The following is a 17,735-nucleotide window of genomic DNA, read 5'->3' as shown; positions in this document are numbered from 1 at the left end:
TGTTGCTCTGGGTCAGTATAAACATTATAAATATGTCTACTTTGTCTCTGTACAGCAGGTGAAGACATAGCAACCACTTTGGATCTTTTCCCTTACCTTGGATCAATTTCTCTGTCAGCTACCAGGCTGACAGCCAAAATTAAATTGATGATGAAAATAATCCTTTGCATTTAAAACCTGGGAATCCTTTCATATGTATTAGTAAAGTCAATTCAAGTAAAGTCAAGGCAAGTCAAGAAACTTTTATTGTCATTTCAAACATATATAGCTGATGCAGTACATACATAAGATGATCCATCAATATATTTAGATATGCTATTAAAATATTTAGATAAGATATTTAGATAAGATATTTAGATATGCAAGATATTTATGATTCTGTGAGGAAAGGTGGCAACAGCTCCAGAGATGGTCTCACAACAATACTGAGCTTGAGAGAAAAGTCGAAGGAACTTTAACTCTTAAGACAGACAGAGTCATTCCTTCTCTGTACAATGATTTTCGGTTACATGAAACAGAAAAAAGAGAAAGTTCAACCTGGATGCTTGACTGGCTTCTCTTACAGCTGATATTCTTACCATAATGGATGCAACAACAATAATTTGTCAGAAACATAGTAAGTGAGGAAAAAGTAATTGCACACATGCACACAAAGTACCTGTCAATCAAACCTGCCGCCACATAGCAGAGATATACTACTGCACATTAAAGACCAAACATGCCTGTGAGTGTCAGCATCCAAAGTTGTTAATAAAATGTAAAATGCTGCATGTTTATAAATAAAATAAATATTGCTACTGTGGAGCTTATCAATGCTAACACTTTGTCCCAGTGTTCCTTCTTTGGTTTCTTGCAGACCAGGAAATATCTCTTTTTCTGTTAAGAATTTTACTTCAGCTATAACTTGAAGCACATAATGGACCACAACATTTTGTTTACACAACAATTACATAATCAACCAGATCAGATCAGATCAGACATCAGATTTCCTCTGGATAAAACAAATCATCCAATGATAGAGACTTAAGCACTTTTGTTCACCACTCTATATATAGAATAAATATATGTCCATGTCTTATATATGTCTATAGAATATATATATAATATATATATATATCCACCCTCACCCTCAGCACTGGAGCTCCCCAGGGTTGTGTTCTGAGCCCCCTGCTGTACTCACTGTACACATATGACTGTGTGGCCACTTCCAACTCCACCACAATCATCCCAAGTTTGCTGACGACACTGTTGTGGTGGGCCTGATCTCCAACAAGACGAGGCGGCCTACCTACAGGAGACTAAAAACCTGGAGAGATGGTGCCAGGAGAACAATCTTCTCCTAAACGTCAGCAAGTCTAAGGAGTTGATAGTGGACTTCAGCACGAAGCAGGAGCGGTCATACCAACCGCTAAACATCAATGGGACCCCAGTGGAGAGAGTGGACAGTTTCCGGTACCTAGGTGTTCACATCACACAGGACACCTGTCTTGGTCCTGTCACATCAACACCCTGGTGAAGAAGGCCCAGCAGCGTCTGTACCTTCTGAAACACTTAAGGGACTTCAAACTACTTTCTGGAAAAAAAAAAACTTTCTAACTACTAAAGACTTTCTACACCTGCACCATTGAGAGCGTCCTGACAGGTAGCATCACTTCCTGGTTCGGGAACAGCACCATGCAGCTGAATGTACCATCGACACCGAGCTCCCTGACCTGCAGGACATCTACAGCATGCTTTGCGGGACCAGGGCCAGGAAGATTGTAAAGGACCTCAGCCATCCCAACAATGGACTCTTTTCTTTGAAAGCAAACACAGAGAGAATGAGGAGAAGCTTCTTCCCGCAGGCCATTTAACGCAGAGTCCCGCAGAGTTTAAACCAGGAAACACCCAGGATCTAGTACTGAACCTCTCCCTCCATCACAGCACAGTACCACTTTATACCACACTATACTGCACATGGACACTTTAAGGACAATCATTAAAACCATATGCATTTATGTATATACATATATTTTCACATATATTTTCATATATTTTATATAGTTTATACTTTTTATGTATCTACCTCCTTTTGGTTATATTTTTATCCTTAATTCCATTCCTTTTTATTCTTGAATACAGGACGTAAAAAGCATTTCACTACATGTCGTACTCTGTATGTATGTGTATGTGACAAATAAAATTTGATTTGATTTGAGAATAGTAGAATAATAGAATTTCCAATTGTTCATAAAAAAAACCCCTGTATTTTAGATTAAGATGCACGGACCACTTATTATATCTAAGCATTACACACGAAACCACTGTTAATTACATCATACACAGCTTAGACTGCAGTTTTCTTAACGTGAAATGTTTTAGAAAGTGGATCCAAAATAAATGGGCTCGTCCGGGATTTGAACCCGGGACCTCTCGCACCCGAAGCGAGAATCATACCCCTAGACCAACGAGCCGCGTGTGTAATCTGCCGATTTCAGTCTATATAACCAAACTAATGTTGGGTCCACGGTGACCCATTTTAGTATAAATACTTATCATTCTGTGTACATTATGCGATTCGTTGTGAGGTTCTATATGCCAACTGTTAAACAAACTCGTTAGATGTAATGTTGCTTCAAAATCCCCCATTTTGATTTCCTTAAACACTACTGACAGCTGTTTTAAGCGGCTAAGCTAAGCTAACTAGTTAGCCAACTGAAAATAGAATACATTTTACCCACAATGCTTTGCACTTAACCGTAACCTACAGCTGCTGTACTACACAATCGGTCCAACTTCCTAAACAACGCTTAAAGCTGATCTAGTTTAAAGATGACTTTAAATGTAAGTCGTTATATTTTATATATCACTTTTATTATAACTCATCCGACATCAGTGATCTACATTGTAAGAGTCTATTTAAGTTTAAAGTAGTTTGCTAAGCTGCTTGCTAACATAGCTAACGTTAGTTGATTATTTATGTAGCTGTATAGTTAGAATTGCGTCTCGTGCGTGAAGGAGTGTTTAGTTTATATACTTTAACACTATGGTGCCTATTTATATTCTGTCAGGGTTCTTCCTGAGGAACCAGTGTGATCCACTGCAGAGCTTTTCTTCCTGAGGAACCAGTGTGATCCACTGTAGAGCTCTTCTTCCAGAGGAACCAGTGTGATCCACTGTAGAGCTCTTCTTCCTGAGGAACCAGTGTTCCTGAGGAACCAGTGTGATCCACTGTAGAGCTCTTCTTCCTGAGGAACCAGTGTGATCCACTGTAGAGCTCTTCTTCCTGAGGAACCAGTGTGATCCACTGTAGAGCTCTTCTTCCTGAGGAACCAGTGTTCCTGAGGAACCAGTGTGATCCACTGTAGAGCTCTTCTTCCAGAGGAACCAGTGTTCCTGAGGAACCAGTGTGATCCACTGCAGAGCTCTTCTTCCTGAGGAATCAGTGTGATCCACTGTAGAGCTCTTCTTCCTGAGGAACCAGTGTTCCTGAGGAACCAGTGTGATCCACTGCAGAGCTCTTCTTCCTGAGGAACCAGTGTTCCTGAGGAACCAGTGTGAGCCACAGTAGAGCACTTCTTCCTGAGAAACCAGTGTGAATGTCAGTGAGATGATGATCAGCCTTATGGTTTCATATGCATAACTGGAAGTTCTTCTCACGAGGATGTCTTTAGAAAGTATCTGACAACCAAATGGATGCATTTTTGGGAAATCTTCAGGATCATGATGTCAGGTATCTGACAGATATGTAAGACCTTTAAAACACAGCTATTATGTGATTGGTTCTTGACTTCAATCAGTGGGTCATATATGTGATGTGATGCTCTTCATGTTATCCTCAGCTCTGTCCTGACATCCTGTGAGCCTGAACTCCAGGAGCTCATGAGGCAGATTGATCTCATGGTTAATCACAAGCGCAGTGAGTGGGAGGCAGAGGTACGAGCCTTGGACTTGCGGCTGCGTAATGGACAGGAAGAGCTCCAGACGGCCAGGGACCTTCTGGACAAAAGGAACTTGGAGGTGCTTAATAAGTTAACAAACGCAACCATTAGTTGCTTACTAATGTAGATATAACATGTGGTTTTGTAACATGCGTATTAAAGGAAAACTCAACCCTGATTTATAGACTTGCATATCAGTATTTAGAATTAAAATCTTATTTTAAAAAATTCTGAGATGCATTTTTTTAAAGACTTTGTTGAAATTGGAATGTTGGTTGAATTGTTGGTTTGCTTTCACTGTAAGGAAGCACCTGCACATTTGTTTTTTTGGTGTGAACCAAATGTGACCATGATCTTTTGAGATTGTATATTTTTCCCTATTAAACGACATTATAGACACGGTTTGCCTGTGATATCAGTGTAACCAGCAACTTGACAAATGAGCACCAGAATTACAAAGCATATACCAAATATTTCAGTATAAATTGTGACTCAGTTGTGCTGCTTCTTTTGGATACAGTAAAATGTTTTGTTGTTTTTTTTAAACCAAGTTTGTGTTGTTGCACCAAAAAAAAAACCCTTTAGAAATTTCCCACACATTTTGAGGTTGTTTGTTGGTTTGTACATTTTCTGTACTCCTAATCCTTTACCCTGGCAGATGCTAAGGGTGAGAGAGGCTGTTGTCTCTTTGCTGAAGCTCCAAGACTCTGGCTTCCAGCATTTATGTCTGGTAGTGGAGAAGGGATTAATGCAGGTGAATCTGCATGGCACGTTGCTGCCGAACAGGAAAGCTCTTAGCTGCATGGCCAGCAGGGTTTATTCCCTAACACTTCTCACCATGTCTGTGCTCATAATTTCTCAGCTTTTATCAAGCTCTTGAGATTAGTACTTTGACTGGCCCTGAATATACATCTGCCTTAGTTCAAGCATCAATAATACCACTAATCTGCCAAATAACCCCGAAGAGAGGTTGTGTGAATATGTGGAATTAATGCTTAAGGAAATAAAACTCCTATCATATTTAGCAAGGGTATTCTGAAGCTAACATACTTGTTTCATAGGGTAATCCTTTCTATAAAGAACTGTATCAATACTTTATTCCTTTGCTTTACGATTCCCTACAACCACCCGTCAGGTCCAAGTGCTCGGGAAGCAGCTAGATGAGATGCAGGCTGGGAAAAAGGAACTGGTCACAAAGTATGAAGGGCAGCTGCAGCATGTGAAAGAGGAGGTAAGCAATTTCAACATGATATCTCTAACTGAATGTTACTCAACATACACGTAGACTCATTGGCCATTGGCCAAACATGACAATTTTTTGTATATATCTTCATTTATTAATTTATCCAGTCTCTTCCAGTTCAACATGCTGTGTGTTATAAGATGCTTTTCTCCTACCCCAGGTTGTAAAGAGTGATTATTAGAGTTACTGAATTACTTCTTTGTAGATAAACATTGTGATTCATTTGTTACTGCCTGAGTAAAATGAGCAAAACAAGAATTTTAGATGCTAGGCAATTAAATTAGTGCAGTCAAAATAATGGAGTGTGTGTTATAGTTTATTAGTACTCTGTCTTTATGTACATAATTGTTGATTGTCTTTCACATCAAAATAAAACCACTTCTTCTAGTTGTCCAAGTTAAAGCGCAGCTATGAGAAACTCCAGCGCAAGCAGATAAAGGAGGCACGAGAAGGAGTTCGAAGCAGAGAGGAGGACAAGAGTGAAGTTCTGCACCTGAACAGAAAACTGGAGGTAATTTGGAGATGCATTCAGCATGGCTCAGTTTTCGCAATAATTGCACGTTTTTCATTTACCATGTTGGAATAGAATATACACACGTTCCCTTTCTTTTGGTATCTTATCTGTTAAATTCTTAGCAATCAAAGTGTGCAGATATGTAATCACTGACATATATAAGATAATATAAAACTTTATTAATCCTGAAGGAAATTCTTTTGCCAGAGACTGCTTCAGATAACAAGAGAAGTAAATATAATGAAATATTCTAGATATACAAAATATGTACAAAAGTACATAAAAAGAGGACGAAAAGCTGCTAGAGAACTAATAACATACTGCACATAGTATGATATTGCACAATGGTATTATATTATCGTACATCTTGTAATTATTGTGAAATTGGGATAGTAATGTCACAGTGATACTGTCAGTTCTCATTGTGTCTGCTCTGTTCCCAACTAAGGGGGAATGTATAATGAAAATATATGTGCTTCTTGAACATCCTATTTTAGATTTAGTCCCCATTTGGGGCATATTATCATAACCCATCCACCAATTAATGTGTCAGTGTGTGTAAAGTATTTTATTTATTTATTTATTTTGTTTTCTGTTAAAAAGATTCAGCAGAGCCATTGCTGTGGCAATTCTCATACTTGACCAGTCTACATACTGTAATACATTTATGTAAAATGAGGAATTAAAATAAAATCTTAATAACTATGTTTTATGAAGTGCAGGGTGACCTTAAAATAAGTCTTCCCCAGATTGTCTCATTACATGTCCTGTATTTGCAGGAGTTCCGTCAGCGCTCAGCAGAGTGGGAGCAGCAGCGGGTTCAGTATCAGAGGCAGGTTGCTTCATTAGAGGCCCAGAGGAAAACCCTGGCAGAGCAGTTCACTAAAATGCAGGTGATGGTAAAAATGGACAAAGCACTCAAGAGTTTATTTATTTCCAATATAAACTATAACATTTCTGTTCTGAAACTCAAATTCTTGAGTTAGGCAGTCAGATGTTAATGGCCCAAATAGTGATGGAGCAAGTAATGATCATGTAAATTATCAGCAAGACATAACAGTGGCTGAAACCTGCATATGTGCATCCCCTATTCAGTCTCAGAGTCAGGGTGCGACATGGATGCAGGAGCAGGGGGAAATACAGCAGTTGCGGGCACAGCTGCAGCGGGCTCAAGACTCCCTACATGCACAAGAGCTAGAGCTAGAGAGATTACGGCTGCTGCAGGACGAACTGGGAGACTCTCGAAGAGAACAGCAGGTCAGCTGCGGTGCTGCAGCTCATGCTTCATGCCAGGTAGAGTCAGACAGGGTCAAGGATTATGCAAAAGATGCACCAATATTGCTCTCATTTACTACTTTGAGACTCACTTTTTATTACTGTTTATATTAATTACTAATGTCTTTAATTGATAAATCTTTGTATGCCACCACTATGGCTTATGCATATATTGGGCCATTTGGGATTAGTGAGGAAAAATAGTCATAATAAATTGCAGTTTCAGTTTGTTAATGGTGGTGGAAGCCATAGTATTGGTGCAGCTTGTGCAAATATACAGCAGTGTTGGTATGTTAGGAGAGTTTAAAGTATGATAGAATGCTCTGTAGCACGCTTGCTCGCTTGCTAGCCTTCTTCAGTAATACATTTCCTGTGCAGTTGGAGAATGAGGAGTGTTTTGTATGGTTGTCACTGATTAGATTCTGAGTGAGGAGCGGGAGGAGTTGAGAGCTACACTGGATGCTCAGGATCATTTTGTGAGGAGCTCAGATCTGCAGCATCAGCAGCTGCGCAACGAGGTGGCTCGCCTTAACCAGGCGCTGCAGGCCAAGGAACATGTCATCAGGTACTCAGCACTGACAGGCTGCTGGGGCTTTTTTCTACTTAATCAGCCAAATGTTTCAACATTATTATTTGAGTTATTAAATAAGAGTTAAAAAATTGTATTTATAACGAAGATTAACACAACGACAAGATGTCATATTTTGGATGAAACCCAGGATCTTTTTAAGCTTACTGAGAAAGAACAATGTGATGAAAGCCAATAGATCAGTTATTTTTGTCCTTTTATTAACTACAGGTCTCTGGAAGAGTGTTTGACCTCTCGGAGTTCTCCAGGTCTGGCATCTATCAGACAGGAACTGGAGAAAATCATCACAAGGCTTCACTGTTCTCAAACCTGTGAGGCACACCTGAAAACCGAAGTCTCCCGACTCAGAGAAAAGCAAGTAGTTCTAAATGATCTAATTAGTAAGATTCTTTGTGAATGTTGTGCCAGTTGAGAGGTGGCTATGTTTGTGCTTTTGATCAGGCTTGAAAGCATACGGAAGCAGAAAACAGAAGCAAGTAAAAGAGAGCAGGAATGGAGAAAGCTGGAAGAGGAGCATGCTCATTTTGTGACTGAAATCAAGCGGGTTTGTTGCTGGATATTTCACTTTAGTGCTAATTTTTTGTTGTTGTTCCATCATGGGTATAATATTTCTTGTTTACATGTATGTGTAGCTACGTGAGGCGCTCCAGCAGGCTGAGCAGACTCGTTGTGCTGAGGTAGAGGCAATGAGGAAGGAGGTGTCGCAGCTCACCAGTGAACTACACCAGCGTGATATCACCATTGCTACGCTTACAGGATCCACCTCCAGCGTAGAACGCCAGTTGAGGGCTGAAGTGGAGCGGGGAGAGCGCCGAGCAGCAGAGCTAAAGGTACAGTACTTTTAGACAAAGAAGCTCTGGTTAAGCTCATTCAAAAATGTGTTGAGACACTTTCAGTGCTTATTGCAGATGACACAAGTACAGCTGGAAACCCTAAAGCTGGAAAATCAGCACCTGAATGACCTGCTAGAGAGGGTTGAGTCCCGGTCCCCAAAGGTACATACTACCATCTTAAAAATAATGCTGTTTATCTTAAACTTCATATTTTTTCTTATTTTGAAAGGTTTGTTCACAACCCTCTCTCTCTCTCTCTCTCTCTCTCTCTCTCTCTCTCTCTCTCTCTCTCTCTCTCTCTCTCTCTCTCTCTCTCTCTCTCTCTCTCTCTTTAAGAGGACAGATGGGGAGCTGGCGAGCCTGAGGGACAGCTATGTTTCTTCTCTAAACAGTCTAGAGCAAGAGAATCAGCAGCTTAGGCAGGATCTGGCAGAAGTTCGTGCCCGTATGGACGCCAGCAACCAGACCTGGCAGGACAAATATGAGAGAGCACTGATGCAGAGCCACAGCAAGAATTTGCACACCCATGACAGGTACTCAACACAAGCCAATGTGGCCATTTACTAATAGCAGAAGTATAAAGTGTTGCTCAACAATTTTATTTTTGTTTTTGCTTTTGTTTTTCTTTATTATTATATTTTTATTTTTAAACCATTATTATTAATATTTTACTGTAACACCGATTAATCCAGAAAAAGCTATGTTAGAGCGAGTTCTAAGATTTATTTTGTTCTTGTAGTTCCGATACCAACCAGATGAGGGTAGAACCACAGTCATTATATTTGAATCTGCCCTCTCAGAGGAGCTCCTCTGCGCTGGTCATTTCTAGTCTTACGAGAACAGACTCTTGTCTACTCAGTCAGAATGTTGTGTATAATTAGTGGTTTTTTTGTGGCAGGATGTTTGGGGGATTCTGTATGATATGAATATTATTTATTATAGAATAAGGAGATTTCACAAATTGTTTTGTTTAGAACAAGCATCCTGTATTATCATATGTAAATTTAGTTGTCTGTTTAATAATGTTTCATGATGTTGTGCTTTTGGTACATAGAGGAAAGGTAGACAAATGTTCTGCTTAAACGTGGACATGCCCCGAGTGTGTTTACCAGCTACACATTATTATTCTCTATACTGAAGGCATGCTTACTCCAGTGCATAGACTCCTTGCATGTGAAACTCCTTACAGAAGGCTTCGGTAAAGAACTAAAATAATTATTAAATCATTTTAAATGGTTATAATGATGCAACACAGCCATTATATGAGACTAAAATACGGTAGAACATTAGTTCTACTGCAAACAATGATGTTTTGCTTATTGAATATTGCAGCTTATAGTATAACCAGGTATCAACACACGGTCTGTAGCCTTGTTCTAGTCCTCTGTTCCGAGTGCATTAGTGTTGATTCCTCCAGCTGTTCTGTATTACAGGTGTGAGGAGGAGATGAAGGCCATGAAGAGTCACTTGCAGGAGAGTTCCTCACACTATGAGCTTCAGATCCAGACACTTCTCAAGCAACTGGAGGACCTGTCATCCTCCTCCTCTCCCCACCGACCCTATGGCCAATCACAGGAGAGCAGACCTGCCATCTCACCAACACCCTCAGCTTCGTCTTCCATGTCCTCATCTTCCTCAGATAGTAAAGCACAGAAGATAGTGGCTCTACTGAGCGCTGCAGCTAAAGAGGAGAGAACTCAGGGCTCGGGTTCTGTTGGAGACCCACTGCCTTTGGTAAATTAGAGATAAAGGCTTGCACATAAACTGTGATGCACACATGAGTGTGAGTAATGTGAGAGATTTATTAAGCCTCTCTCTCTCTCTCTCACTCACTCTCACTCTCTCTGTCTCTCTCTATTTCTCTGGTATGCAGGAGCATTGTGTCGGCTCACCAGCAGGCTCTGTGGCTGCTCGATTTGAAGAGGAAGAGACACAGCGTTCTCAGGAGTTGCTGCAGCGACTGGACCACCACATCCATAGCATGAGGCAGGAGAATGTCAAGACTGTCCGCAAGTACCTAGCCAAAGACAGCAGCCCCAGCAACCAGCACTGATCCTACACACACTTACACAAAGTGCCTTTTATAAATCAGCTAAGGGATTTTATTTGTATTCAGTGTCATGGAGGATCATAAATCATTGTCAGTAAATATGATTATTGCCAAACAAAAAAGAGGAAGAATAGCCAAACTGATTGGGACCGTATTTTGACTGCTGGATGTTTGGTAGCCTGTGCAGTCACACACACCACTGAAGGTTACAATACCTCGTTAGCTATTGCACTATTGAATGACCTGGATGTGGGCCTACATTATGACCTTTAATCTCTGACCACAGATTTACAAGGTTTTGTTTCCTGACTGTAGTCTCTCCTTTTATTGTGTAGCACTTTAGAATGATGTTATTCTGTGCCTTTCCCCTTTTTTTGTTCACTTTTTATCCTCTTCTCTTTCTCTTCTGTTTGATATGGTATATATTTGTGTTTGAAAAATTTAGCGTTTTTTATTATTTTTCTGATGTACCGAAGAGCCTGTCGGAGTGACCGAATTAAATGAGCTTATTTTGGCAATGTGTTTATAGGAGTGGATATGTTTATGTGGATGATTCATCCTCCATGTCACTGTGGTGCTTTTGGGAGAAATGCGGTCCGCACACGAACTATTACATGTGGTCACGAAGGCCGCATCTTTGGGCATAGATGTCTGGCTGATGTCAAATACACACACACACTGCTGTATCAGTCATTCTGAGTAACACAGGGTCTCAAAGAGCAAAAATAATTTACAATAACTGTTGTTTACTAGTGGTTCAGCAACAATGAAGGAAAAAAAAATTAAAATGGCTAAATAAAAGGTTTTATTTATCATAATGTTGTCTTTGACTTGTTTTGTAGAGTAGAATGATCTGGATTTGTCTTTCCTAGCTTCAGTAATAAAAAACAAAATACATTAACATTAGTGTACATTAACTTTGTGATGCTGGTCTTATGGAACACCCTGTAGATTTATGTACAAGATGTAGATTTAGATGTATAATTTATAAACTATTGGGCTCTGAAATAAATAATATTTAGCTAAAAAAAAAGGAAGAAAAAGTTTGAAGCAGTAATTATGATTTGTCCTTAAAGAAAAGGCAGGACAAAACACTTTTCTTGATATTTATTTATTTGTTTGTTTGTTTGTAGACGGTAGATTTTTTGGTGATACACCAATAATGCACATGACCTTTTCAAGACCTTTTTGGGAAATCTATCTAGAGATGGACCATGGTTGGTGTGGACATTAAACAGTGCACTTTCTAACGGCTATACTGAACATATAATTACTCCACTTATGTTGTAAACATCAGTTTTCTCTAATACTGTACCTACTGCTTTGTTTTACTGAAAACAGGCATTTACTGTTGTATAGCTAAAAACAAGTCCTCTGGGAAAGTAAGCTATGACACATTTGTGGATTACACATCAACAGAGCACATCACAGACCTCCACCTCTGTTCTATGTCCTTACTGACTCAATAATTCTGTCAAACTATGTAATCTTAGTCATTTAACCAAGCTTCATTCTAAGAATGTACAAGCCACGCCAGAGCTGTCTTGATGTCCTAAACAATACCATACGTCATTAGACCAGTTAGGGTATGTTAATAGCATCGGTGTGGGATTTTGGACTTGTAATGTGGCCAGAAATCCCATTACTGATGTGATGCACTTGGTAAAGAGTCATATTTATTGAAGCAGTGATGCACGACGGGCATTTTTAAGAGAAACTCTGCTTTAGTCATAATGAGGTGCAAGTGAAGGGGGGTACAATTATCCCAGATTTGTTTTGTGGTGGAATCTGTGGGGTCTTTTTTCCCTTTTTTTTTGTTGCTTCAGTCTTAATTTCCTAAGATTACCAAGTGCTGGAAGTATGTTTCGCTAGGCTTTAGTCCAGCACTTTTCCGAATGGTATTTGGTAACCCAGGCTACAACAGCCGCAAGGCCCAACAAACAATGTTGAGGAATTTGGCAGCATAGCCGCTGACTCTGTCTCTCAAGAAGAAAAAGAAACGTTTTTGATTTGCAGCATTATTTTAAAGACCTAATGACTTGCGCGGATATTTAAGTGACATCGGAATGTCAGAGCACGGAACCGAGAATGGATCCTATCAGGATTAATCTTTAGTGCCATGGAGTTTTCTGCTGCTTTATTTTAAGGAATGTTTGGCAAATTGTTTGTAATAAATACCATCTGTTTTTAAAATTCAGACAAATTTATTATGACAATTTTTCTAGACCTACTTTCCAGACACATATTCTGGTCAATATGATGTGGCCTGTTCTTATGGAGTGTTCTTATGACTGAGTCTTACAAGTTTTAAATGGTGTACATTAAAAAGGCTATATATGAAAAATGTCTAAGCTTTACCTATGCGGTCTTTACTGTTCCCCCAATAGAGGGCGCCAAAATGATGACCATAACTTTTCAACTGGTGCAGTTACTTTACCCTAAATCACCAGTTGCTAACTCACTCTTCGAGAAATGCACTGTATTTAAATAGGTATATGTAAAGATCAAACACTTTGGCTAAAGAACACTATATGTATGTTGTGCAGTTTATAGTGATTAAAGATAAGCATGAACATACAGCCAGCTGTGTTTAGTAAGAGCAGGAATGTTCTGTACACAAAGAAGGTCTACAGTCTAAGGGCTGTTAACAAGTGGACTCCGGTCCACATGCACACCCAGCATAGTATGTCAGCAGACTGAAGTACTTAAAATACTTCAAATAATAAAATACTCTATATACGGGCTAATCAGCATATAATAAAAACTGCCTATACATTTTTGTTGTTTTTTTAAACAGGAACCTTTGTGACAGCAGACATTGTGGTTTATCCAATTGCATAAATCTTATGTAAATTATTTACCTGAAAGCAGTTCATCCGACCAAAGACTAGCTAGTTAGTGAGATGAAACTGTGTATGGGTCCGAAAGAGTTTTCACATTTTTTATTTTATGAATTGACTATGAATTGAGTGATGAATTGACTACACAGCTTTAACATAGATTGTTGTGCACTAAGAGCTGTATATTATATCCTTGTACACCATTTCTTCTTCTTTTCTGGTATACAGGGTCTTGTATTCTTATTTTCTTCTGTAAAGAAAATTGGTCAGATTGATGCTAAACTAAATTTTGCTGCCCGAGTCAGTGAATAAGGGAGTTTATGTTTATTGTTACAATATTCAGAAGATATGGCACTAAGCAAAAGAGTTAAAGATCATATTGATCAAGTTCCCCATATTAAAAATAATATGTAGTTTGACTGTCTTATTTATAGCTATGAACTAATCATTAACACTAAACTGTTATCACTGTTACAGTACATCACGTCGCTAATCCAGACCTTTGTAATCAAAGTTTTGTAACGGGACTGTTAGTTAAAGTCAGATCTGTCAGTAGCTAAATGAGAATCGTGACGATTTACAACATTTGTGCTTCACAAACGTCAGTGCTGATGTGTCATATATGTGTTTTGTTGGATTTGACCTTGATTCTTCTTTCTCATTTCTTAGGTGTTGACAAGAGCACAGCTGGATTCATATCTGTCTTATCAGCCGCACAGACGGACGTGTTTGAGTGTGCATTGTGCAGTGTGTTGTCGCAAGTCTGTTGTTTTCAACTCCTGGTGTCAACTCCCTTCCTTGCAATGCCTAAACACTGTTTCTGCCAAATAACAACAATCCTCTTTAATCTGTGCATGTGCAGTCACACATGCAATCGCACATACACACACTTGCCACACTAGCCTGTGCTTACCTAGCATTCAAAACAAGTTCAGATGACGGTTACCACATTCCAAAACACACAATCACAAATCTGCTGTGATTTGATTGTGTAGAAATGTTTGTACAGAACATATTTTTGTCAAACTGGAACGAAGTACTAAAAGTTGCATTCCAGCTTACAATACTGCCTTGTGAAGCAGATTGTATTGTGCAGAATGCTGCGTTCTTGACTAATCACCCAAGCGCAGTTAATTATGGAGGATAACGGCTAGAGTGCTGCATGAAACATTGCTACTATGAGAATAATATGTAGCACTGGACTTTCTCTCTCATCACATGTCCTGCAGAAGGAGGTAGGCATTTCGAGTATTTGCTAACCTCCTGATCATCCAAATCAAACAGACCTGTGTTTATCCAACAATTTGAGACAGCCACAATCTTGCAAAAAGCTGTTCCCCCACAATATCATGCATAAACACAAGAGAAAAGCTCTGATGATATGGTGACCTGGCTGAGCAAAAGAAAGTCCAAGAGTTTTGTATATTGTGTGGCCATGGGAAGGGAAGGGAATTCTGATGCTCACTGGGACATTTGAGGACTCCAGCCAAAGCAAACAGGGCCATATCTCAAACCAGATGCCTGCCACATCTTTGCTCGTTGTGGCGTGCCGAGTTGTTTTTCTCCATGGGTTTTCCTCGTTCCATAAATTCACAGCTTGTGGAGCTGCTTAACCCAAGTCTGTTTCTTGATAGTATAATTAAAATGTGGATTTCGACTGTTAACAGCTTGTTGCAAATATTTCACTGCTTATATTTTTAGCCACACATTCTTCTCTCTAAGCTCTTGGACTACGCTATTCTATCAAGGCCAAATTACCTTTGAAAACCCTGAATGGAGAAGGAAGTGTGTCTATTAAACATGCTCGGCATTTCTTTATCTCAATTCACTGATTACTCAAGTCTGACAGAGTAATCGTGTTCATATGGAGTTACACACCAGGGCCAATGTTTCTGTGAGTGAATGGTGCCTGGGGATATCACCACCATGTGGTACTTCAGTCTTCTCCAAAAGTATTGGCACAAATAGTGCATTCTTCTTCTTCTTTTTTTTTTTTTTTTTTTTTTTTTTTTTACTTCTACACACATTGTGAAATTACTGGGACCCCCACAGTTAATATTTGTCAAAGCCTCCATTGCAGTGACTAACATCAATGAGTCTTTTCTTCTAAAATCTGAACGAACTGGATAACATTTTTATTAGAATTTCCATTCCATCCATCAAACCTTTCATACAAAACATTTCATGCTAGTTTAAATTCTTTATATTATTATCCATCAATCAGTAAAGTGTACTGAAATATCATTAGTTTTGTGCATGCAGACGCTCTGTTTTTAATTAAAATCTAAGACCAAAAATCCACAAAGATTATGTTAACTGTTTCTGTGTCTATTTAGATGTCTCCTAGAGGACATTTTAATGTAGCTTTTTACATGTAGCTCTTAAACAAAGCAACCTTTTTTATTTTTGGTCTTATTAAGTCATTTATGATGCAATCAATCGACATTTAAAGTCTTGGACCAAAGCACCAATAATTCACCAAAATATTGTACAAAAGATATCAGATGCAGTCCTTATTATACTTTTCACCAAGCATGCCAGAGGTCATGGTGGTTCATGGGCAAAAACTGATTTTGCTGTCCAAAAATATGCTGGCAGATGGGTGGACTATGCTAAATTCCTAGTTGTAAATGTGTTTGTGAAAGCTACCCTGTGATGGATTGTTCAATTTATGGTGTATCCCCACCTCCACATCGAGCGTTCCCTGGAATCGCTCCGAATCCAATACAACCCTGATCAGATTAAAAGGGTTGAAGAAGAACATGTATTGCTGTCAGTTCATTTCATTATTGGATTCTGCCTCAGTTATAAATCTCTTTAGATACAAGCAACAGCTAAATAAAAAAAAAAATTACTGCTAGACTGTGACTGAAGTATAACACATAAAAAAAGATAAAGTGTTAGTACACACAGTGTTCTTCTGCAAAGATGCAGGGTAAAATAAAGGCTGTTTACCCTTACACTAGCTCCAAGGGTAAACAGAGTTTAGTTTGCCCTAGATCTTTGTAGAAGGACATTGTGGTGCTGTTTTTCTTCAGATTTAGTTAAGTATTAAACCAACAAATGATTGTTGTTTCTTTTGTGTTGCTTTACACATTTTTCACACACCCACTCTGGGTCATTGATATACTGGAAGTGTTGGGGCATATTTCTGCTTTAGGATAACTGTCTGACATTCCTCAGAGAGATAAGAGTTGAAGCGATAGCTTTTTTCCCAGGATTGTCTGCCGCTTTACTGTACATCCGTGACTCATGCCTTTTTATTCATCTTGTAGCCTGGCATTGCCTTGCATCCCTGTCCGACTTCCTGTTGTGTATGTTTGCATGTTTGTGCTTTTATCGTTTATCCCTGCTGAATTCGGTGTAGCCGAATGGTCCACACACCCTCGACAGGACGTTCACAGAGTTTCAGAGACAGAAGGGTGGGTGTCTTATCAGCGTGATTCAAAGAGAGCATGTTTGTGTGTGAGAGACGCCAGCGATTCTCAGAACTAAAGATGTGGAAATGACCACTTCCACCCTTTCACATACACACACACACCCTCTCCAGTGCTGTGGTCATTCCTCTCTTGTCTAGTTCCATTTGACCCCATTATGATTACATTTTCTTATCTCTCAGTCCAGGGGGAGTCTGTTCGAGCATCAGTAAGCACCAGTTGTAGTTGCCTCTTATCTGAGTCTTACATGTAACCTAGATAGAAGAGGTGTATTTGGAATGCGACTGACTAATGGTTTAATATCCACAGCAGTCCTCCTGCAAACACTTGGAGTGTGTCTCATGATAAAAAGGTAATGGGCCAAGCCGCGTTCTGTTGGTATCTAGATAGGAAACAGGCCTCCCTGAAAATCAGATAGGTGATTGATGCCAATCTGCAACATGCTGGAAGATAGCTTTAGTTATGGGACTTGGGCCATGGAATGGCATGTGTAGTGGTGGTGTATGTGAAGGAAAGAGAGAGAAATGAGGAGATTACTTTGGCGCCTGTTAGTAATGTGAAAAAGATGGCACAGATGTGTATCTGGAAGCCTGGAGAAAAATTTCCAAAACTAACACACACATGCTGTGAATTTTCTCAGTGACTACAAAGACTTGCACAGTGCCATCTAGTGCTGCTGTGGTGTTGTGGTTGTGTTTTAGATTAAAATCATCTCCAACTACATATACAGTATTGCTGTTTGCATTACATCCCTCAGGTTAGATACCTGTCATGTCAATGGCCAATGGATGCCCTGATGTACACACTAGTGAATTAATCATAGAAATGACTCTTATGCTTCTTATTACACTTATTTTCCTGAAGAGAGAATCTGTAGAAATGGGTTTTGGTCATTTTCACAGTTTGAGTATTTTAATTCCTAAGGGACAATCTCCAGTTTTTCAGACCTTTCTGTATGTATTCTTTCGAACTAAGCATGAGCATATACTCCCTCATGGTGAAATGTACTGTACACAGAAATGAATCTCCACACA

At 39.3% G+C, this 17,735-nt stretch overlaps 1 protein-coding gene and 1 non-coding gene across 5 annotated transcripts; one reads left to right on the top strand and one right to left on the bottom strand.

Annotated features, from left to right (window-relative positions):
• Positions 1-2,381: 2,381 nt before the first annotated feature.
• Positions 2,382-2,453, bottom strand: trnap-cgg (transfer RNA proline (anticodon CGG)). Its single transcript has one exon. It is a non-coding gene; the product is annotated as a tRNA-Pro (tRNA).
• Positions 2,454-2,694: 241 nt separating this feature from the next.
• cep63 (centrosomal protein 63) lies at positions 2,695-11,242 on the top strand. 4 transcript variants are annotated; one of them, XM_060867747.1, is made up of 15 exons: positions 2,695-2,823; positions 3,051-3,712; positions 3,822-3,999; positions 5,056-5,151; positions 5,552-5,674; positions 6,457-6,570; positions 6,773-6,934; positions 7,372-7,517; positions 7,752-7,895; positions 7,983-8,085; positions 8,174-8,371; positions 8,450-8,536; positions 8,711-8,907; positions 9,808-10,108; positions 10,248-11,242. In XM_060867747.1, the coding sequence occupies exons 2-15, from the start codon at positions 3,672-3,674 to the stop codon at positions 10,425-10,427; spliced, it is 2,070 nt and encodes a 689-aa protein (XP_060723730.1). In that variant the 5' UTR covers positions 2,695-2,823; positions 3,051-3,671; the 3' UTR covers positions 10,428-11,242. The 4 variants fall into 4 exon arrangements, with proteins under 4 accessions (XP_060723730.1, XP_060723728.1, XP_060723729.1 ...); XM_060867745.1 differs by having other exon boundaries at positions 6,773-6,970; XM_060867746.1 differs by having other exon boundaries at positions 3,051-3,727.
• Positions 11,243-17,735: the final 6,493 nt, after the last annotated feature.

Source organism: Tachysurus vachellii, chromosome 4, assembly GCF_030014155.1.
Source record: "Tachysurus vachellii isolate PV-2020 chromosome 4, HZAU_Pvac_v1, whole genome shotgun sequence".
In the NCBI taxonomy this organism is placed as follows: domain Eukaryota; kingdom Metazoa; phylum Chordata; class Actinopteri; order Siluriformes; family Bagridae; genus Tachysurus; species Tachysurus vachellii.
This window is presented reverse-complemented; position numbering and strand designations above follow the sequence as displayed.

Bases quoted from the DNA above. Each gene is read 5' to 3' on its own strand.
- cep63 (XM_060867744.1), top strand. From the start codon at position 3,672: ATGGATGCATTTTTGGGAAATCTTCAGGATCATGATGTCAGGTATCTG. The intron at 3,728-3,821 runs GTAAGACCTTTA...TGTTATCCTCAG, and splicing joins GTCAGGTATCTGACAGATAT to CTCTGTCCTGACATCCTGTG. The intron at 6,571-6,772 runs GTGATGGTAAAA...TCCCCTATTCAG, and splicing joins AGCAGTTCACTAAAATGCAG to TCTCAGAGTCAGGGTGCGAC.